The following is a 24378-nucleotide window of genomic DNA, read 5'->3' as shown; positions in this document are numbered from 1 at the left end:
AAACACCGAAATATTGGTGAGTAAGTAAAGGGGGATAAGAGAGGAAGGATGGAGGAAGTGAGAGAGGGGAGGAAAGAGGTGGAATAGCCAAAGTTAAAAAGGTTAGGTTAGGTTAGGTTAGGTTGGATTAGCTTAGGTTGGATTACTTTAACCTCCCCTATTATGTGAGATTAAAATTTGAAGGTGTGTGTGTGTGTGTGTGTGTGTGTGTGTGTGTGTGTGTGTGTGTGTGTGTGTGTGTGTGTGTGTGTGTGTGTGTGTGTGTGTGTGTGTGTGTGTGTGTGTGACTATCTACCACCCTAGAAAACTGCAAATACAAAGCTTATTCAGCCCCACCGTAACTATCACCCTCAAGCATAATCACCATCCGCCAACAAAGCACTACTATCACCATCCGCCGACAAGCACTACTATCACCATCCGCCGACAAGCACTTATCACCAACTCCAAAAACAAGCACTACTATCACCACACTACCAACACCATTACCAACATTATCACCGCCAACACCATAAACCACCAATACCATCACTGTCCGCTACCATAAAAAACAACCACTGTCCCGACCACCACTAACCACCACCACTCACCTACATGATATCCTGTTAAATTACTAACACAACCATTACCCCAACCACCACCACCACCACCACCACTAAATCCAACCACCACCAGCACCACTACCTCCAACCAGAACCATCACCACCACCACTACCACTACCACTACTACCCAACCACCACCACCACCACTACCTCCAAGAACCACCACCACCACTACTACCACTACTACCCCACCACCACCACCACCACTACCTCCAACCAGAACCACCACCACCACCACTACTACTACTACCCCAACCACCACCACCTGCCACCACCATGACCTGCACCACTACCTCCAGCAGAACCACCACCACCACCACCACCACTACTAGACCACCACCAGCACCACTACCTCAATCAGAACCACCACCACCACCACCACCACCACTTCTACCCCAATCACCACCACCACCACCACTACTACTACCCCAACCACCACCACCACTAAATCCAACCACCACCATGACCACCAACACCACTACCTCCAACCAGAACCACCACCACCACCACCACTACCCCAACCACCACCACCACCACTAAGCACCACTACTAATTACTAGCAGCACCCAGGGAGCCCGTTAATGCCACTAGTAGCGTAAAGCCGCTCTCTTAAAAGGATAGTTTTCCGAAATTTGTGTCTGCGAGTGTCCATCTTGGGTCCTGTTATAGATTCTGAGCAGAACTTAGGGACGTGTGCTCGTACAAGGCGAGCTTACTGCGCCCCGAGTGCTATCACCACTAAACTTATTTTTTTCTCTTTAGTTCCCTCGAGAAAAGAGAGAAAAAGGAATCGGTTAAGTGAGAGGCGGATACCTTTTCTCTTGTCTTTGGCGTGTGAGAGAGGGCAGGGGGGTGAGTGGTTGTTGTGGAGAGTGGGAGTGTGGATGTGGTGGAGAGTGCGAGTGGTTGTGGTGGAGAGTGGGAGTGTGGGTGTGGTGGAGAGTGGGAGTGACTGTGCGCGTATGGTGGAGAGTGGGAGTGGAGAGTGAGAGTGAGTGTGTTGTTGTAGTGAGAGGAATGTGTGGTTGTGGTGGAGAGTGGGAGTGTGGGTGTGGTGGAGAGTGGGAGTGACTGTGCGCGTATGGTGGAGAGTGGGAGTGTGGGTGTGGTGGAGAGTGAGAGTGGGAGTGTTGGAGAGAGGGGTATTTTCTTTTTTATCTTTTCAGTGAGGGAGAGAGATATTTGGTGTCGACAAGATGTTTCTCTTACTCTTGTTGGTGAGAAGAGAGTGGTAGAGAAGGTGTGGGAGGAGGAGAGTGGGAGAAAGTGTGTTGTAGGTGGTGAAGCAGAAGCCCTTTCTCTTACTCTCGCCGGTGGAGGGCGGAGAGTGGGTGAAAGTGTGTGGAGGAAGGAGTCTCATATATTTCTTAATTTACCATGTTAGTGGAGGGCAGGGAGGTAGAGGTCGGGGAGGGAGGCGGAGGGAAGAAGAGGCAAATAGCAAGGAATCTTCTTTCCTTATGTTTTGCTTTTGATGGCGAAGAGGAGGAGAAGAGAGAGAGAGAGAGAGAGAGAAACAGATAATAACAATCTCCCTTTGTTTATCTTTTCTTTGTATCTTTTCTCGACATGTTTACGTATATATGTGTGTCTCCTTATGCACCTCTCTCTCTCTCTCTCTCTCTCTCTCTCTCTCTCTCTCTCTCTCTCTCTCAGAAACAGCAATGAGAAATAGCAAAACATTCCTAAGCAAAGTGAGAGAGAGAGAAGACCAGGAGGTGGAGGATGAAGTCGTGACTAATATTCAGTTGCTACAGACGTGACGGAAGAATGAGACGTGGGAATGGTTGCGAGAGAAGATACTATCACCTCTTTCAGGGGAGGGAGGGGAAGGAGTAGGAGGGAAGGAGGAGAAAGAGGAATGGATGGGAGGGGAGGAGGAGAAAGGGGAATGGATGGGAGGGGAGGAGGAGAAAGGAGTAAAGGGAATGAGTTGGAAGGGAAGATGAAAAAGGGGGGAGAAGTGGGAAGGGAGGAGAAGAAAGCACAATGGAGGAGAGAAAGAGGAACGGGTGGGAAGAGAAGAGGAAGAGAAGAGGGAAAAGGTAAGAGTTAGTGAAACTGACAGAAAAACAAATGAAGAACTATTTATAATGTCTATAATAACAAAAATACTGATAATATTTATGAATAATGACAAAAGACCATAATTTTAACGTATAATTATCGATAAGGAGGATAAATGATAATAATAGGTAACAGATTAGTGTAAGAGAGATGAGGGAGGAAAAGTCACCAAAATGGATGAATTAAATTTAAATCCCTACAGTAATCCCCCTAAGAACTACAAAATCTGGAATAATTGGCAATGGCAGCCTGAAAACGTTTGATGCAGAGGGCTATGGTTCCCAACCCTCAGACAAGAGTATAGAACTTTGCTTAATGTGTTGTCATGGCAAAGGAAACAAATGAGTACAGATGTAAAATACAGTTTATGAAGGTATCAGTGTACTGTACCTGTAGATTGTGTACCTGAGACCACACTGGTTAAGGTATCAGTGTACTGTACCTGTAGATTGTGTAACTGAGACCACACTGGTGAAGGTATCAGTGTACTGTACCTGTAGATTGTGTACCTGAGACCACACTGGTTAAGGTATCAGTGTACTGTACCTGTAGATTGTGTACCTGAGACCACACTGGTGAAGGTATCAGTGTACTGTACCTGTAGATTGTGTAACTGAGACCACACTGGTGAAGGTATCAGTGTACTGTACCTGTAGATTGTGTAACTGAGACCACACTGGTGAAGGTATCAGTGTACTGTACCTGTAGATTAGTGGATCCCCCCAGATGCTGGCGGCTTTTCTGCGGTATACATTCAACATAACAATATGAACAAAACCAAATTTTTTTTGCATTTTGTAAAATATTTACATAAAACACAACTTTATCCAGGTCTAGTCATTACGATAATAATAATAATAATAATAATAATAATAATAATAATAATAATAATAATAATAATAACTAGGTCTGACTCTGTACCGATATATTAACTTCACGATAGAGTTGTGTGACTGACGGGCGTAAAGGTTAGTGTCTATCAGCTTTGGAGCCGTTGGAGGTGTGAGCAATAATTTAACTGTGAATTATGAAGTAGCTGTGAAAATAACTGCGGCAGAACTTAATAGAAATATTTTATATATTAGTAAATGAAAATATGTAGTAATGTGTGTGTGTGTTTGTAATTTGGCTATGTTATGATATTAAACAACGTCAAGAACAAAAGTGGACATATTTGACAATGTTCGCACTAATTTCCATTTAGTTATAAGAACTTAAAAAAATTATTCCTATTTTGCAAAAAAACATCTGTTGACTTTTAGAGAAACCTGAATACATAACTAAGTAATGTTTTTTTTATATCTCTGCTTCTTTCAAACCTTTTCCCAAAAATTATAATGATCCACATAAAGGAATTTGGAGCTTTTGAAACAAGTTATATGGACGTGTGGGTGAGTTACCTATCTCCTGCGTGTAGTGTCACCTTCCCTACGATAATCTATAATAAAGGAAAGTAATAAAGAAAGATAACATTAAATAAATAAAAAAAGTTCCCAAGCTTGGTAAATCCCTTCTTGAGAGCCGAGGTTCTTTAAAGACGAGGAAGTAAGTGGGGTGTGACGGGCGGCGCTAACCTTGTTGAGAGATGACGCCAAATTCTTTTTTAGGACCCACGACGACGAAGAGGCGCAGCCAGCTTCTCTCTCTCGCTGTCTCTTTGTCTCTCTCTCTTATTCCGTATCATCCTTTTTCTCTGTTATTACACTTCTTCTTCGTCTTCTTCTTCCTTCTTCTTTATCTTGCTTCTTATAATTCGTTCAAATTGTTAAATGTCAACACAAAACAATTGACTCCCTTTCATAGTTTATGACCAAAAATCAATATCACTTTATGTTGGCGTAATGAATTAACTGACGATGGACAACATGTGTATTATTGTTACTCTTTATATGTGACAGAGGCTAATACTTTCTTTCTTACTTTATTTATATATGGATTTATTTCATTACTCTCTATTAGGGATGGTCTTATTGAATTCCAAATCTCACCTCCAAATATAATTTTCAACCTTTCAATGAAAAAAAAAATCTTTTATTTCTTCTTGAATATAATTATGAATATGCACATTTCTGCCGATGGTTTGTATTGAATAAAACTTAGAGAGAGAGAGAAAGAAAAAGTGAGAAGAAAAGGCGATAAGACTCGGAGAGAGAGAGAGAGAGAGAGAGAGAGAGAGAGAGAGAGAGGTCGTCGTACTTCCTCTATAAATACCATTATTCCCTCACACACACCTCTCCCTTCTACCTGTCGTTACAACTTTAATTACGGTAAAAGGTTACTGGTGATTGTCTCTTTCAAAAGATCGAACCAGGAAGCTAAAGCAAGTCAATATAAACTAGGTCAAGTCAAACCAATGTAGGTTATGTGTTGCTTCAGTAGCCCCTTATTTCTTGCATGTCCACCACCACAATCTTCCGTCACTACCATAGGCCTTTTTTCCAATAAAGGTTCCCCTCCACCCTGACAGCTTCTTTTTATATTCTCCTCCCCCCACCCTCTCCCCCTTTCCCCCTCTCCCTCCCCCTCCCCCTGCTGCTGCTCTTGACTCCTGGAATATCGCAATTATTCTACTATTGTTGAATATTTGAATACTTGGATATAGATCCTCGATATTTCAATGAAACCTGACAGGATGCGACGACAAACCATTGGGTGTTTTCCAGCCGAGGGGGTACTAGTGGGGTGGGTAGAGGAAGTTGGGGGTATGGGGTAGGGGGGACGGTGTAGCACTGTCTCTTGCAATACGATGAAGATGACGAGAAGGACGCCGATGTGGCCCTGATTATTGATGTCTGGTTGAATGGGTAGTTAGGTGGATGGTGGTTGGCTGGGTGGTAGATTAGGTGGCTTGTTTGTGGGTGGTTAGGGTGGCGGGTTCGTTAGCTGGGTGGTTAAGTGGCTGATTCGGTGGTTAGGTGGTTGACTGGCTGGGTGGTTAGGTGGCTGGGTGGTAGGTTAGGTGGCTGGGTGGTTAGGTCGCTGGGTGGTTAAGTGGTTATCTGCTTAGCTGGGTGATTAGGTGGCTCGGTGGTTTTGTGTCTGGTTGGTTGGCTGGGTGGTTAGGTGGTTGGCTGGGTAGTTGGTTTCTTTCCGTCTCTTCTGTCTAATTGGCTTATTGTCCGCTTGGTTAGGTGGCTCACTTCCCCTCTGTCTGACTGCCTGCGTCCTTCCCTGCCTGACAGAAGCGTCAGGAATGAAACTGGAAAAATCGTTTCCTGCAATTGAATTTCTATGACGATTCTCCACCCCCCTCCACCTCCACCTACCGCCTGCTCTCCCTTTTCTTCTCAACCTCCCATCCACCTTCCAACACCATTACCACCACCACCTACCACCACCACCTCCTACCACCACCACCACCACCTACTACCACTAGAAACGTCATTCTCTTATCAACTTTTCAACTTTTTTTTTGTCATAATTTTTTTCATCTCTCGACGTCAAGTGGACAGAGCTCAGGCATATTAACCCCTGAAATCACATCCAGAGGAAAATAATGAATGGTTTTAATTAAGTTAGTCACTCTTAATCGACATTTGCCACCGGAGCTCCGAATGGTACTTCAGCTTAACAACCTCAAAGCTTAATTGCAATAACGGGTGAATGGTGATGCTGACGCCGGAACCCGTGTGCTTGTTGGGTTTTGTAGAAAGGGGGGGGGTGATATATATACCCCTTGAAACATATCGTCATTTTCAGTGACATGGCAAATTGAGAGAGAGAGAGAGAGAGAGAGAGAGAGAGAGAGAGAGAGAGAGAGAGAGAGAGAGAGAGAGACCAAGAGGAGGGGAAGAGAAGGATGTGAAGGATGAAGGTAAATTTATATGAAATGGGAAATAAAACAAACCGAGGGAGATTAAAGTAAAGTGAGGGAGAGCTAAGTACTGTGAGGGACAACAGGACTATTAAGCCATAATAGTCTGGAAAAGTAACTCAGATGTCAGCACAGATACCAGCTGCTTCAATGAAATTTTAGCTTAAACAGGACATCCCATCTTAAACAGGGCATCCCACCCTGCTTAAACAGAACATTTGAGCTTAAACAAGGTATCCCAGCTTAAACACGACATCACAGCTTAAGCGCGACACCCCAGTTTAAACAGGAGAGTCCAGATTAAACAAGACATCCCAGCTTAAAAAAAATAGGGTGAGACTATGACTCATTCTACCCAGACACTAACACGTGATGACACAAGGTTAGAGGCTCGTATAGTAGTGATCGATCAGTTGACAACACAAGATGGGTAACGTCCACTGTTTACATGAGTCACCCCTCTTTGTTGGCGCCATAAAGAACGTATATTAAAGAGTGTTTGTGTGATTCCCCAACAGTGATATTATTAATACGTTCCATCAACTCAAGTCTTCAAGAACTTAACGAGATGAGTATTTACACTAGTTCATTAACAACTAGTGTAAAAAATGTATTTACACTAGTTCATTAACAATTAGTGTAAAAAAAAGTATTTACACTTGTTCATTAACAACTAGTGTAAAAAAAAACGTATTTACACTAGTTCATTAACAAGTACTGAATCAAAACGATGATTCTAACTCTGTTGTTGTCGTGAGTTGGGTGTTAGTTTACAATCTCAGACACTATATATATATGGTGTACGGCATCATAAGTGACTGTATGGTGTTATGATATGATTTAAGCGTATTCGTATGGTGAGGGAGAGTAATATGTAGTGAGGGAGAGTAAGATGTGGTGAGGGAGAGTACGATGTAATGAGGGAGAGTAAGGTGTAGTGAGGGAGAGTAAGGTGTGGTGAGGGAGAGTAAGGTGTGGTGAGGGAGAGTAAGGTGTAGTGAGGGAGAGTAAAATGTGGTGAGGGAGAGTAAGGTGTAGTGAGGGAGAGTAAGATGTGGTGAGGGAGAGTAAGGTGTAGTGAGGGAGAGTAAGATGTGGTGAGGGAGAGTAAGGTGTAGTGAGGGAGAGTAAGATGTAGTGAGGGAGAGTAAGATGTGGTGAGGGAGAGTAAGATGTAGTGAGGGAGAGTAAGATGGGGTGAGGAAGAGTTAGATGTGCTGAGGGAGAGTAAGATGTGGTGAGGGAGAGTAAGGTGTAGTGAGGGAGAGTAAGGTCTGGTGAGGGAGAGCAAAGAATGTTTAGATTATAAGAAAATAAATAATAATAAGTAGATGAAGAGTGATGGAGTGTGAGTGAATAAAGAAGGATGGAGAAGGTAAGAAGGGAAAAGGTAAATAATGTAAGAGCGTAGAGAGGAGAGGAGGAAGAGAAGGGGAAGAAAGAGAGCTATAAAGGGTGCGAGGAAGAGGAGGAAATGGGGGAGAAAGACCATAAATGAAGAAGAGTAAAGCTGAGGAGAGTGTAAAGGTAAGATAAGGGAGAAGAGAAGAGTTTATAAGGGAGAGGAGAGGGCGAAGGAAGGTGAGACATAGGGAGAATGTGAGCGAGAAAAAAATTGGATGTCAGAAAATAGAGATCTGAACCTAACCTAACCATACGTGTGTGTGTAAGTTGATTAACACACACACACACACGCACACACGTAATACACTTTCCACCTGATGGAGGCTTCCCCAGGCTTACACATCAGTCACCGGTGCCGGGTGTCAGATGATCGCCAGCCGGTAATATCAAATGTCAGTCCTTAATAACAAATTGTCAAGTACTGGTAACTGTTATTAACCCATTTTCACTAAGAGGTGTCAGCTAGTAATGCTGACTACAACCTTCACAAAGTCAGAAGATGATACCAAATGTCAGACTTTGCCTCAATCAAACTGGTAATGTTTATCAGTCACCATTCAGCTCTTGAGACGTCAGCCATATAAGTCAGCCCTATAGCCTCCTGTATCAGCTTGCTGGTTATTCAGTTATCGAGTGGTCTTCAGGATACCCACTTCACTCACTGTTCAGAGGCTTGTGTGTCATCCTCGTACCCCTCCTCCTCCTCCTCCTCCTCCTCGATGTAGACGTTTGGAGAAGAGCCAAATGGACCACTTCAGCAGACGACATCAATACACACGGGCTGAGCTGAGTGCTCTGAACTGAGGCGGAGCTGAGAGTAGGAGCCATTTACTCGAGGCTGAGACTTGAATACGTCATGAAAATCCTTTACTCAAGGACACACTTGAGTGTTTCGTGATTCAAGTCGTAGATGCTGTCTATATGATAATGGTAAGACGCCGTTTGTATATGTTCAAACTCGCAATATGTCCGCACTAACGAGCTCATTAAGCTCAAAAGGTGCGTTGTTAACTTGATGTAATTTGTGGAATCTCATGAAAAAAATGGCAGCCAAATCGTCAGTTTTAATTGGATTGTAATCATTATCGAACTTATCCGAGCTCTTGTGGAATACACGGCAAGGGGAGTGGTGGGAATATTCTTGCCGAATGAACAGAATATCATTACACCATTTCTAAATTATCGCGTGTTAACGAAAAATAGGCCACGAACACGAACACGCCAGGGTGCGTGATACCGTACGTACCTTCTCGCGAAGTCATCCAAAGGTTTAATTATAAGGACGACTCAACAGGGAGTACGCACTTGAATATGTCTGTACGTCATAAATATTCGCAGTCGGCGACAAGTACTCCCGTGAGAGTTGTCCGTGATTCCAGTCGTTTTTCAACCCCTTTACAGAATGCTGTGGACATCAATTATATATTCGACATACTTTAACAGATTCTATTTATATGAGAGAGAAACTTGAGAACTCCCCAACGTCATGACCACCCACAACAAGGGTACTACCTTTTCATGGTCCCTTATTCCAGTGGAAAATATTTGATGATGTCCTCCACTATACTGCTTGCGTAAAACATTCACACTACGCAAGGATGTCATAACTGTCCCAGCTTTAATAACTATTTGCTATTGGCGAGCATTGGCACAGTGTTGAGGATTACTACAGGATTCTTCTCCTTATCTAATATGCCATATTTTTGTATATTATCAACAATTCTGGAACATGAAAATAAAGACATCAAACTCACTTCTCTCCCCTTTCTCATCCTATCTCTCTTGAACTATTTTTGTCCTAAGATAATTGCTGTTTCCACCTGATAAGAACGTAAAGTGTCTTCCTGTTGGGTAAATTACTCGATCACTTCACTTCTTTCACTCTCCCAAACTTCATCTTTTTTTTTTTTATTGGCTGGGGATCGTGACAAACAGGTTAATGTATCACTCCCCCCGCCGACCACGGCTGATCCAGGGAGGTCTGCGGCTCATTCGTCTTGACACAACATCATAAAGACATTAAGATGATGATAACTTTGCCATGAGAGAGGAGAGGAAAGAGAGAAGGAAAGAATAGAAACGGGAAGTGAAGTAGTAGGGAGTAATAGCAGGTGGGCTGTCCACCTAGCTGAGTCGAGGTGATTGGTTGGGGTGTTGGCCATACACAGCACGCGTCCGCTCGCTCAAGGGAGACTGGGGGGGTGGGGGTGGTTAAGCTAAGCTCGCTAGACATTCATTTGTGTAATGTGTGTTGATTTATGTTTGTTAAATGGTGATGTTATTTGTTCATATATATGTATAAAGTGGGTCTGGTTCTTCTGTGTTAACAGGGAGGCTCGTGGGCCACCAGCTGTGTGTTTTTGTGGTTTCTTTTAACTGGGAGAAGATTGGGTTCTCCAACTCTTCAAGTTTGCTCCAAACTCTCTGAGCTTGGCTGTGTGTACGTGTGTTCAGTGGATCGATATTGTATAGTTCATGAAGTTCTTGTATTTTGGTGGTGTAGGGGGGGAGTTGTTTTGATGCTCTACGGAAGCTTTGTTTTGTACTGTTGAAGTTTAAGTTGGCTAGTTCTGCTGATCGTGCTGAGTGGTATTGGTGGATACTCCAGGTGGGGGCGGACAAGTGTTTTGAATAGGTGTAGTTGAATGTTGGTGTTCATTTCGCTGAATCTTCGTAGTTTTGTGAGTTATGATTGGGCAAGCGTTTTGCATTGTGTTACGTGTTTTGTTATGCCTGTTCTTGTTATTGTGAGTCCCAGTATTTTGCCTTCGTTGGAGTATTGTATATGTTCGTTGTTGATTGTAATTGGTGCTGGATTTGTTTTGGCAATGTGAATGATCTTTAGTTTCTGAGTATTAGTTTGGATTTTCCACTTTTTTTCATAATTTTTCATTTGCTCGATGGCGTGGGCTGTGTTTCGTGCCATCATCTGTTTGGTTTTGCCTGGATGTCGGATGATTTGGGTGACGTCATCGGCATAGGCTATGTATTCTCCGTGGGTAGGTGGTGGCTTGTCCTACGTGTATATTGTGTAGAGTGTTGGCAAGAGGTTACTCCCCTGTGGTACTCCGCTGTATGGCTTGATGCTTGGGCCTATGTGGTTGCCAATGATAATTTTTGCCTCTCTGTTATCAAGGAAGTTACAAAGAAAAGAAGTGAAGTTGTTGGGGGAGTTCTTGGTTGACTATCTTGCATTTGAGCTCTAAGCGCCAGACCTTGTCGAATGCATTTGCTACGTCTCTTAATACTACGTTGCATTGATCTCTATTGTGCATTGCGTTGGCTATGTTTTCATCACTTATATACTCACATAGCACATCTAAAACCTTCACCTGTCATTGACCCTCTTTGCTTTAGGGGATGTGGGGGGTGAGGGGTGTTTCGGGGGCAGGTGAGGGGTTGGGAATAAGTGAGAGGTATGGGGGAGGTGGGGTTTTCAGGAGAGGTGAGGAATGGGTGAGATGTGTGTGGGGTGAGATTTTGTTTTACCAGTATTACGGCTTCAGTCTTTCTAAGCCTCCTGTTATCAGCAAGAGACGTGCCTCCTCCCTCTTGATCCCTCTCCACTTAACTCTCCTAGCGTATATAAAGCTTCTATACCTGGTCATAATGCTGGTAATATTCACCTGATATATATCCATTCTTGCTTCAGTATTTCTTCGTATGGACAAGTCGCCCTCTACATCATCACTCTACCACCACCTTTTTTATCACCACCACTACGACTCTACCACTACCTGCCTCGTACTCCACCTAGCTGTTACTTGCTCACGCCTTCACACCATCACCCACACTGCCGCACCTTAAATACATCACCACCTCACATATCACTCTCCCACTTCTTCTCTCGTCCCCTATTCCTACATTTCCTGATTTTCTCTCTCTCCATCTCTCTTCCCACACACTCATCCATTCTCCATACCTCCGTCTCCCCTACCACCACCGCCACTACCCTCACCACCACACCCATCACCACCACACCCATCACCACCCTCACCACCACCAATACTATCACCACTCTCATAACCATCCTCACCATCATTCTCACCATCACCCTCACCACCTCCCTCACCACGACCGCAAGAGCTAACACCTTCGTCTCCTCCCCCACAGGATGCACCACCAGCACTGTGGACGCTATCAGGATAGAGTCAGTAAAAGTCCCCTCACACCAGGTGGCGGGAATGTCGGTGGAACTGGAGTGTAACTTCGACGAGGAAGGTGACACTCTCTACTCCGTCAAGTGGTACCGCGGCGAGGATGAGTTCTTCCGCTACATCCCTGCTGACACGCCCAAGATGCAGATTTTTGACCTCCCGGGCATCGCTGTGGACGTGAGTACCTGTTTTATGTTGTTGTAGTGATCGACCTTCTGGTGAGAGCAGTTCCTTCACCCTGGATACATAATGGAATTTTCTGTTATTTTTAATCCCTTGTAAAGTTTGTGTATTTTGTATGGACTTATAAAACAGGGATTACATCGTTAATTATAAGAACTTTTTTATTTACGAATATTTTTTTTTTTTTTTGCTATTTCGACTTACATTTTGGGTATTATCCCATGTCCCTTACCGCATAGTTTTGTTATTTCGACTTGTATGTATATATATTATGTTTATCTTTCGTATTTATACACACAGAATCATATCTCCTGCCTTTTGTTATATATTACTCTGGTACCTATAACTAAAGCTGCCTAGAGAACGCCCAGCAAACACAATGAACTAAAACAAACCTAACCTAACCAAAGGAAAACGTTTGTTACCGCATCAAGTGTGAATGAAGGAAGAGTTGAATGAATGATGGCGAATGAAGGGAAAGTCTATATTTGATCTTGACTCTGACCTTTACCGAGCAAAAACGAAAAATAAATAAATAAATAAATTGGATGTTTTGTGAGATTAATGCTGGAGGCGGTGTGTGTGTGTGTGTGTGTGTGTGTGTGTGTGTGTGTGTGTGTGTGTGTGTAACCTAACCTAACCTAGATTAACTAAACCTAAAAAAAAATATTCTTACATTATATAACTTAACCTAACCTAGCTTAATATAAGTCAATTTAACATAACCTAATAACGTAATCACATATTTATCTTGTTTTTATTTTGTGACAGTATCCGGACAAGACTTCCTATGTGTAGTCCCGTGTCCATCAAGTGTGAATAAGTCCTGTTATGTTGTATCGAGCAAAGTATTATTATACCAAGTCAACCCCTGCACAGGAGGCGGAGCTTATTATGTTACGTCATTGGCCGTAGTGGAAGAAAACGGTAGTAAGGGAGGACTTGTATAATCCCTGGTGAGACCCCCCCCCCCTACTGTATTAGAAGATATTCTTGCCATACGTCCAGATTTTCTCATCTCCCAGCACACTATATTAAATTTCAGTTAGCCACTTGAACTTCTCATGTAAGCATTAATCTTATGATATTCCTATTCTTATAATTATTTTTTTTTAATTATTATTATTATTATTATTATTATTATTATTATTATTCCTCTTCTTTCTTTCTTTATCAATATTATTTATAGTCTTATGATTTTCTTGCCAGTATCAGTGTAAAAGTAATTAAGTAAGCATAGGCAAGGAGCTAGCTATTAACTGGGGGGGGGGAGAAGGAATACAAAGATTAAATAAAATAGTTAAATAAAATTTAAAAAAATATTGATAATAATTATCATCATTCTCTCTCCCCCAAGCTATTACAGTAAATCAGTTAATACAAGTATATATGTGTAGAGGTTTTCAATTTATCAATATGGCCACTAGATATATTACAGCTGACAAGGCTACATAACAGTTTCAAGCAACAAATAGAGTACTTGTCTCTCCACATCTAGCTGAAAGTTAGACTTTAGGAAATTCAAATTTAAACCTACTAATGCTCAGCTGCATGCACAATAAAATCCACCGTTTTCTCTGTTTTTCATCCTTTGGAAATCGATGAAATCTCTAACTTTTATCATATAGTCTGTAATTTGCTATGCATCCACATACGGCCCATTTATCAAGCATTGTCACAGACCCTCACACCACGACGGCCAGCTGGTAACTGAGGTCCCACCCCACCCCAAGACCCCAGGCCAGGCATCCCCCGGGTCGCGGACCAGATGATGCCATGCGCGGCGAAGGACGAATTTTCGACTCGAAGTAGGTTGACTTGGTTTAATTCGACTTTGGTATCAAGAATTTTCATTTCGCAATATTTCCGCCATAATGTTAAATAGCCAGTACGTGTATATAAAGAAAAGGAATAACACACTCTCTAAGGACACGCTGAGAACAAACATCCACCTTAACTTATTGTAAGCGTCGACATTTGTGCAATTATGAAGTCAGTCATCCGTCACACCTGAACATTTGTATTCTGTTCAAGATCTCAGTATAGGTCTTCCTGAACACAATGACTAAAGACGTTCATTGTGGAGGGTGCAGATATACATTAATTAACAACAATACTTTTGATATTTCCATGAGTTTAAGAAAAGATATCATAGGTGAATACAAATAAACCCACACACGCATCATCAACACCTTATGAGAAACAAAAATATATTTACTTAACTCTCTATATCATTCATTACATAACACTGGATATAAGTATTTCATGTTATTCTCTTACATCTCTCGACTCATTTAGGGATGAATCTTAGCTGCTCCTTGAACCATTGTGACCCACACTAGCGGGCGACAGAGTGAGTGGGATGGTGGCTGGCTCCCCGTGCGACATAACCTACACGTTTATTGCTCAGTCTCTATTTTTTTCCTCGCGGTTTATTGTTAACGTGACGAGAGCTGCCATGAATAATGGTATTTAATATTAAGTGCTCTCGTTCCTGTGGTTGTGTGTGTCGTCACGGGGTTGTTATTTCATGGTGGTTGTGATAGGTATGGTATGTCTTGATGTGGCTATTATTATAGTGATATTATAATATTATGATGGTAGTTATACGCTGTGGTTGTTGTGATGGTGGTTATAATCGTTGTGAATTGTTATTATATCATCTTACTGGTGTTGTGGTAGATGTATTCTTAAAAGGTTGTAAAAATTGTTGTGGCGGTACTTATCTATAAGGGGGGAGGGAGGATATCACGAGATAAAGCAATTTACCTCCTTCTCTCCGTCCCTTCCTCCCTCCCTCCCTCCCCCCTTATAGTGGTACGTCAGAGGAGAGAGAGAGAGATCGGTACCACTCCATCCCATCCGGCCTTACGCTGCCTCAATAAGTAAACAAAGCTGAAGTAGGGATTTTCACCCGAGAATTATGAGCGAAATGATGTCTCTGTTTCTTTGTCAACTACGATCAGGCTACTACCTCTTCCTTCCCCTCCCCCCATTAACCCTCACTCTTGAATATTTTATAGTATTTTATAGACCTTTAGAAGAAATATATAGCCGCTCTTGATAGCCTCGTCCACCACCATCATCGACACTATAAACGGAAGGACCCATGAGTCTTAAAACCTACAAAAGCTGTGGACTGGAACACTTACTTAACTTAATGGAGGATCCAACACCACAAAATTAACCCCAGAAGAACAAAGTAATGAAGGTTCTGAGGAATTCATGGGTTTTCTTACATGGCTGTTCTGGGGATTCATTTAAAGGTTTTTTATGCCGGGTTCGGAGCCGTTGGATTCTCTTTAATAAAGGGTTCCAAGGATTCATGTCGTTTTCTACTACCTCACTCTGAAAGGTTTTATTACCTCTTTGGTTTAAATGTCATGTGTGGAATGGTATAAGTTAGTTTACAATTGTTAGTTTATCTTGTTTTGGGTGGAAGACTGTCTTGTTAGTTGAATCTGTGACTGGTGACTAATTAGCTAATTAGCTGACTGACTGGTTAATTAGGGAATAGGTTGGCTGGTTGATTAACTGATTGGCTGTGTAAATTTATGATAATTTAGCTGACTGGCTAGTTGACTGTATGATTGACTAGTTGACTAAGTTAGAACAATTAGTCACATTGACTGATTGAGGTTTGAGTGAAATCCTCAATGACAAGTTGAACCAGAATAAAAACGAAAAACAAACTGATTGCAATGAATCCGGCAAGAACCCGCGCAAATTGGTTGAAAAAAAACACACAGACTTGTTAACCATGGAACAAAAGGCTTCAGTAACTGGTTCAAACAGGACGAAAAACTTCACTTACTGGGTAAACAAGATTTTTTTCTAAATTTATAAAAAACTTTAGGTTGGGTTAAGTATCAGTATGAAGAACTCGAACCCACGTGACATATACGACTTTACATCGCAAATAACCCAGAGAATGTTATTTGTGTATAAAGCCTAAGAGGATTATTCTTCACCACTTCCATTTACTTCCTTCCTTCCTCTCCTCCTCCCCCCTCCCACACACACACCCTGTGTTGCCAGGGCTGTCTGTGGCTGTCTCAATGTCAGTTTCTGATCATCGTGTCTTTGTCATTGTCTGGTGCTGGTGATACTGCCGCTGACCCGACCCTCTCTCCCCGTCTCTCTCTCTCTCTCTCTCTCTCTCTCTCTCTGTAATATTTACTATCGATTTTTCCGAGGAGTCTCAGCGTGCACAGTAAACTTTCTTGCACTACTGTTTAATAGTCTAGTCTACACATAACACTAAGCTATCCTTAATTAACCCAGTGACACATACACACACGCACACACACACACACACACACACACACACACACACACACACACACACATATATCTACCGTGATAACAGACGACTTGTGTATGACACCTCGAGATTAATAACACTTCCGAGTTCACTTAACCTCTGTAAGGGGCAGCAGAAAAAAAAACTCCATATGAAGTTAGTTCATTTATCCGTGGGGTGAGTTAAGCTGACAGGTTCACTGTTGTACCGGAGTGAGTGAGAGTCTCTCTCTCTCTCTCTCTCTCTCTCTCTCTCTCTCTCTCTCTCTCTCTCTCTCTCTCTCTCGTTGTTTCCCTTCTATCTTTCCCTCCCTCCGGCCTCTCCCTCTTCTATCAGCTGATGTGCTAGAGTTCTCCCTCTCCCTCTTCTCTTTTCCTTCTTCCTCTTCCTCTCCCCTCTTGCCCTACTTGTCCTTCCCCTCCTCCCGGCTCTATCCTCTCTATCTGTTGTTGGAGAGAGAGAGAGAGAGAGAGTTTCACGGTGAACATTGGTTTAGAAGGAGACGAAGGAGGTAGGAAGAGAAATGAAAGAAGTGAAGCGAGAAAAAGGAGAAGAGAGGAGGAGCCAAGGAGGGTAAATTGAGAGTATAGGAAGACATAATGAGATAAGAAGGGGAAGGAAGTGAGAATAAACAGGAAGAAGATGGAAGGGGAAAGAATAAATGAGGGAAGGGAGAAACTATGAGAAATGTGAGTTACGATGGAGAAAGTGAGATAAATGGAACAGAGAGGAGGATGAAGGAAAGATAGAGGGAATTAATGAAAATGAGAAAGATAAATGGAATGTAAGTAGATGGTTAATGGATGAGAAGGGGAAGTAGGTGGAAGAAGAAGATGAGAGAGAGAGAGAGAGAGAGATCAGGAAAAGGAAAAATGGGTAAAATGGGAAACGAGAAAAGAAGATAAATGAAAAAAGAGAGAATTGAGGACAAGGAAAAATGAAATATAAAAATGAGGAAAATGGAAAGTGAGAAAAATGAAGAAAACTCGAAAATAAAAACTAAAAGACGTGAAGTAAGGATTAATTTAACTCGGAAACACAAGAGAAGAGCAAATTCGTAGTTGCTGAAAAATATTAAGAAAAAAGGAAAATAGAACAATGATCGGATTTCAAAAAGTAAATCTTGTGTATCCGGAAGAGTGAGAACACAGGTTTAGTGATGGAGGAAAACAAGGAAGGAAGGAAGGGGGAGCGTAATGAAGGAGGGGGAAAGAGGGAGGGAGGGAATGAAGGAGGGAAGGACTGAAGGAAGAAGAGAGGGAGAGGAAAAGAGGAAGGGGGAAATGAGTGAAGGATCAAATGAGTGAGGGAGGGAAGAAAGGAGGTAGGAGGATGGAGTGAGAAAGAGAGGACAGTACCACGGCAGTGAACGTCTTGGGAAAGAGAGATTGATAGGGTGATGAGAGGAAGGGAAAGGAGAGGAGGGGGAGCAGTGGGATAAGAGTGAGAGGAAGATAGTAGGTGAGGAAACAATGAGAGAGAGAGAGAGAGGGGGGGGAGGGCTTTAAGGAATGATTGGGGAGAGGGAGAGAGAGGGAAGGAGTGTGAGAGGAAGAGAGTGGAATGAGACAAAGAGGGACGGGGAAGGAGAGAAAAAATACATAAGAAGAGAAGGCGCATGTATATGAGGTGAACGAACGAGAGAGGAAAAGTGAAAGAAAAAATCAAGAGAAGGGGGAGGGGGGGGAGAATGGAAAGATAAATAAAAGACAACAAGAGATGTACAAACTGGGTAGACAAATGGAGAAAGAGAGAGACAAACAAGAGACGACTAACTGTAAGAGTAGATAAGATTTTTCCAACCAAATAAAAGTTGTTGACATGATTCAACAACTGAGAAGAGGCAGGGGAACGGAGGCGTGTAAATAATAAGATAATGAGATAGAGAGAAACGACGATGAGAACAGGATAAAAACAAACATAACAGTGAATAATGAATGAGAAGACGACTGTGAATGATGATTGAGTATAACAAGCGTAAAGACACACAGCATGATGATAAAACTCACATGTTAAAATATAATGAATAAGAGGAAACTAGGAATAGAATACTAAGAAATAATATAAATATACAATAAAAGAAAATATTACACAAAACAAGACAAAATGGACTTAACAACAAGTGATAATTAAGAGAAAGATGAAGATAAAAACGTAGGAAAAATGAGATTGGGAATAATGTCCATGGAATAAAAATTAAGATAGGCAAAATTAAGATAAATCTTGCTAAATTGGAAAATAGGAGAAGAAGTTTTTGCTATGAGATGAAAAAAAAACTTGGTAAAGAAAAAACATAGCGTGTTACTTAAGAAATGAGTCACTTTATTAGTTGGGAAATGGTAACTCAATTCTCTGGAGGAAAGAGTTGAATACTGGGGAAAGGACTGAACTGATTGCAGGGGTGAACTTTGGGGGGGGGGGAAGGGTTGTACTCTGGGGAAAGGGTTGGCCACTGAGGAAAAGGGCTGTACTCTGGGAGAAAATGGGTTGGGCTTCCGTCAGGAGAAAAAAAAGATGATAATAGACGTTTTTAGAAGCCAAAACAACAAGATTTAACCGAGGAAAAAAAACGAGTATGAAACGCTACAGGCGGCAAAGGTTTCTAGGGAAATGGGGGAGATAAAGAACACTACAGCGGGGCAAAAAGGTTTCTAGGGGAAGAAAAGAATGGGTCACCACTATAGAAGAAAGAAAGGCTCATCTTACTAGTAAAAGGTGTGAGTAACGACACTTCCCCCCGCGAGGAAGTGTGACAATAGGTGCCAGGGAGGGATGGTGGAAAGGAAGAGGAGGCTGTAGGGGACAGTGGAACATAATATTAAAGAGGGAGATGATATTCTTTGTTAAGGGTGACTGGTGTTGTTAAGGAGGGAAGGAAGGATTAACCGTCATTGTAAAGCATTGTATTTATCGTTGAAGGAAATACACTGAACAAACGAGAGACGTGATGCACTTGTAAGAGGGGACTTACATTACGTTCTTATTAGGAGGGAATAACAACTGAACAAAAACAACAACATCACCTGGAAGAACAAGGGAGTGGTATTCAAATAAAAGATCATATTCGAGAATTGAAATAATCCACGAACTCTAATGACCAGACAATACAGTAAATCATCACAGGGAAATGATTAATGGTTGAGGAGAGAACCAACATAAGGGATGGAGTCTGGGTAATATTACGAGTAGAGGAAAGGGGGGCGATGATTTTTGTTAGAGAAGAAGAGAAGGTTGAGAGACGGGGTGGGAGGAGGAGGAGGAGGAAGGCGAATAATAATAAGAGGAGGAGGAAGAAGGGGAGGAGGAAGAAGGGGAGGAGGAAGAGGGCGATCTGTGGTAGATGAAAAGAAGAAAGATGATTATCATGTCACATCACCTGTCACACCATCTGTCACACCAACCGTCACCACCTGTCACACCACCCGTTACCACCTGTCACACCACCCGTCACCACCTGTCACACCACCCGTCACCACCTGTCACACCACCTGTCACACCACTCGTTACATCCGGAAGAAAGGGAGGGAGGGAGGGAGGGGTAGTGTCAGTGGGTGGCTGCTTGACTGAGTAAGGGTGGTGCAGGGAGGCGAAGAGAGTTGAGGGCGAGGAATATAGAGACAAGAGTCGATGATATTTTGATTGCAGAGGAAAGAGGATGGAAGGACAAATACACTCTAGATGTGAGACGGGTATGCAGTGTGTGACCCTTCCAAACTTGGCAAGGTTTCTCCGGGTGCTCCAATTTAGTCCTGTACTAACGCTGAATAATAAAGGTTATAACAGACCAACGCCTGAACGGCAAGTAAACTCATACGTGGTGAAAAAGTTTTAGTATTAGTAGTGATTATGATGGGAACAGTAATAATAATAATAATAATAATAATAATAATAATAATAATAATAATAATAATAATAAAGCATCTTAAAACGAATCTTGTGGCAGCAGGACCCCGACGTGTGTACCAGCGAATGCATCAGGTGTATAATAATAATGAATACCAAGAAGAAGTGAGACCCTTAATTTCGTAGTAGAACTTACATCTCGTTATTTCATTAATTTAAATTCCTTTTATTTTTTTTCGAAATGAAAGAAAATCTTGAATATTGTTAAGAATTTCTTCTTGGAATTCACTTCAAACTCTCCTGAAAAATAAAAGCAAGCAACAAATATTTAAAAATAGGGAAGCCTCTCCTCATTTATTCTCTTATATTTTTTGGTAATAGAAAAATGTGTTGTCGGTGAGTAAACAATTATTTCACTTTTGTCCCCATTCATCTAAAGTTTAATAGGTCAGCCTATTTTTTCCTGTGACGATGTAACTAAAGAGGAATTATGGTTTTGTGTTGTTTCTGTGACTGTGAATCCACCAATCACACACACACACACACACACACACACACACACACACAATCCATCTCACACCCTCCTCCCTTTTCACAACCCCTCCCCTTCCCCTCTACTCCCATAACGCTTAATGTCGCCTCCATCTTCCCTCACATACCCTCTCCCCCCACAATCCCCTTCACTCCCCGTCTCCATATTCCCTCCTCACACAATCCTTCTTACTCCCCCAATCCCCTCCCCAGTCCCACACAATCCCTCTCACACTCCGTCCTCCTAAGCCTTGGACAACAAATAGATCAATTGGAAATACAAAGCAGTGTGTATGGAGACTGGTATAAAGAATGTGTAGTGGTGAAACAAGTACATAAATGAACCGCAGAGAAGTAGAGGCGAAAGAGAAAAATATTAACGATTTGCTCGACGTGTTCAATAAGAAGATGAAGAAAACAAAGAAGAAGGAGGAGGAGGAGGAGTCATAGAAAGAGGAATAAGGGGGGAGGAGGTGGAAGATTATTAAGAGAAAGCAGAGACAGAGAAGAAGTTAATAATGGGGAGGAATGTAAAGTATAATCCCAGATTTTTGTAAAGAAAGAGATGGAGAAAGAGGAGGGGAATGAAAATGGAATTGGGAAATAGAGAATAACACTTGGCTTCCACGCCTTGAATAAAGAGGATTAAAGAGTAGAAGGGAGGAGAAGGAGGAAGAGGAGGAAGAGATAGCCGGGGGAGACGGAGGGGTGGGAGCCTATAGGGGATGGAGGAGGATGGCTTGAAAAGGGAAGGGGAAGAAGAGAGGAGAAAGAGGGAGAGGGGAGAAAAAATGATCAGAGTATAATATTAGGGAATGTAAGTAAGGTGAAGAGGAAGAAGTAGGGGAATGAAGAAGAGGAAGTAGTGGAAGAAGGAAGAACGAAGGTTGGAGGGCAATGGAGGAGGAGGAGGGGGGAAGAAGGAGAGAGGAAGAGCAGGAGGTGGAGGAAGGCGAGTGTGAAAACCTGAGATAGAAGCCGTCATATATCTGCAGGACGACCACCCGCCGCCCCCTCCCCTTACCACCACCCTCCTCTTGCCACCACCCCCACCCTCCTCTGCCACCACCCACCACCCCACCCTCCCACACCACCACCCACCCACCACCCACCTTTTGCCACCCGCCGCCTGCCTCTTGCCACTAGCTTCCTACCACCCACCACTCGCTCAGCTGGTGGAGAGGAAAAAGAAGGAAGAGAAGGAAAGAAAAGGCGAAAGAGGAAGAGACGAGGCGGGAAAGGTCAGGAATAGGATTAAATAGAGGAGGAGGAGGAAGAAGGTAAAAGAAGAAACAAAAGAAGGAGGAGGTGGAGGAGAGAATGGGATGGAGAATGTAACTTCCACCCACAAATGAGAAGAACAAATAAAGGGAACAAAAGAGGAGAGATTAAGGGAAGAAATAGAGAAGGTAATGGATAGGAGGAAAAAATTATGGGTAATCAAAAGGAGATTTTAAAAGAGAAGGAACTCAAGACGGAAAAATGAAAGAAGGAACAAAAAGAGGAAGGGGTGGAAATAAAGAATAATAAAAGGATCTAGGGAAGATAAACCAGAGGTAGAAGGTGATAAATGTGGGAGAAGATGAGGGAGAAGTGGAAGTCTATCAAGCGTAAAGAAAGAACAACTGAGAAGTGAAAGTGAAGAGTGTCTCGCAGGCCTGATATCCTGTTAAGGGCAGTGTGGATACAGTACAAGAAGGCAGAGACGCCGGGCATTATAATTGACTGCCTTCACTTTCCCCACCTACAATGTTAGGTAGACATTTACAGCTGGGTGAACTGAGGATGTTCTGGGCGCGGACTTGCTACCCTAAGCACAGGAGGCGAGCGCTAAATCCATTCGGTCCCTGCATAAAATAAAGAGACGGGAAAAATGTCTATTTGGATTGAAAGAAAGGGAGAGAAAATTAAGATACACTAAGGTAAAAAAGTTTAAACAAAGACAAGGAAACAAGATGAAAACGAAGGAAAACGGAAGAGCAGCAGAAGAAGACGATGTTATGATGAAAACGAGGAAATAAAAACATAACCATACATCTAAGAACGGTATGGGGAAGAACTTACTTTACTGAGGTGGCGATTTGCACTGCATGGCGTCAGCAAGCTGTGTGTAGCAAGGTCTGAATCTATAGGATTGTAGGTGTTGGTTACCGGTATCATTTTCTGTGACAATATTAATTAATTATTCCCCAAATTATTTAAAAGTGTCCTCCCTTGCTAAACGACTGTTAATTGTAAAGGAAAAACATGTCATAAATGTTGCTATAAAGAATGGAGATGACAAAATTCGTTTTTTTTTTTTTTTTTTTTGTAATATCGGATGGGTCGTGTACTGTAGCTGTAAGGATCCCTGTTGATTGGTTACGCCACTCCTACCCATCCCCCGATCTACCAGAAATTGCTTTGCGATTTACTGGTAGATCCCGATAGACGTTTTGGCCACCCCTTGTGTAGTGGAATGAAAATAAACGATGAAATGGAAAAATATATATAGTAAATTAGTCATCATTATTTCCAGTACAGAAAAATTCTATTTCTTGAAAAATCGGACACATACAGTATTTGACACAAATTTAAAAAATAAAATAAAATAAAATAAAAATGCAAATAACCGTAACAGTTGTGGTATCTGAAACAAACACACAAACAATAACAGCCGTGAAAGGACTAAACAATTACAAAGCAAATTGAAACAAAACAAAAACAGTGGAAAAATAAACGTAGACGAGATTTTGCAAAGAGATGAAACATTAAAAAAAACCGAAATGGTGAAATTTTAAGAAAAGAACAAGTTATAAAACCATAGAAACGAGATATACAGTAAGCGTAATAAGATGAATGTATAAAAAGAAAAAGAAAAAGTTGAAAAAATTAATGTGAGATGACAAGAAATAAGTTTTAAAAGGCAGAAAAAAATAAACGTAAAAATGTGCAGAAACAAATACATAAAACTCCAAAATAAAAAAAGGTAAAAAAAAATATAAAAAAAATTAGAAATATAGACACGAATGATATTTTACAGAAGAAGAAAAAGATAAAAAGTTTGAAAAGAAGAAAGAAATAATATCGAAAAATGACCACCAAAGAGAAGGTCATGCTAAAAGGAGAAATAAAAGAGAAAACATAATAACTGGCAAGAAAATTTTGAAGTAAAAAGTTAGGAAAATAAGAAAAGATATAATGGTAATAAATTAATGTAAAAAACCAAAAGCTGAAAAAAGAAAAAGAAGAGATATATAATATGTAGAAAGTGTAATAACTAAGCAGGAAGATAATAGGAAGATGGAAAGAAGAGGATATTGAGAAAAAGAAGAGGAAGAAGTAGAAGAAGAGTAGAATAAAGAAAAGATGAAAGGAAGTAGAGAATAAAACAAGAGGACAAAGAAGAAAAGGAAAGCAAAATTATAAAAGGAAATCGAATATTGTCAATAAATATGAAATAACAGCAACAGCAAAGAAGAGAATAATATTAA

The 24378-nt window shown here is 41.7% G+C and overlaps 1 protein-coding gene across 1 annotated transcript in view; it reads left to right on the top strand.

The window, feature by feature from the left end:
* The first annotated feature begins 12005 nt into the window (after positions 1–12005).
* Positions 12006–24378, top strand: part of LOC121879858 (cell adhesion molecule 1-like) — a 94559-nt gene continuing 82186 nt past the window's right edge. Inside the window, exon 1 of the mRNA XM_042386644.1 lies at positions 12006–12222. Within this exon, the coding sequence (XP_042242578.1) occupies positions 12073–12222 (150 nt within the window). The 5' untranslated portion in view covers positions 12006–12072. The remainder of the gene's footprint in view (positions 12223–24378) is intronic.

This window comes from Homarus americanus, unplaced genomic scaffold (genome assembly GCF_018991925.1).
Source record: "Homarus americanus isolate GMGI-L3 unplaced genomic scaffold, GMGI_Hamer_2.0 scaffold51826, whole genome shotgun sequence".
Taxonomy (NCBI): Eukaryota; Metazoa; Arthropoda; class Malacostraca; order Decapoda; family Nephropidae; genus Homarus; species Homarus americanus.
This window is presented reverse-complemented; position numbering and strand designations above follow the sequence as displayed.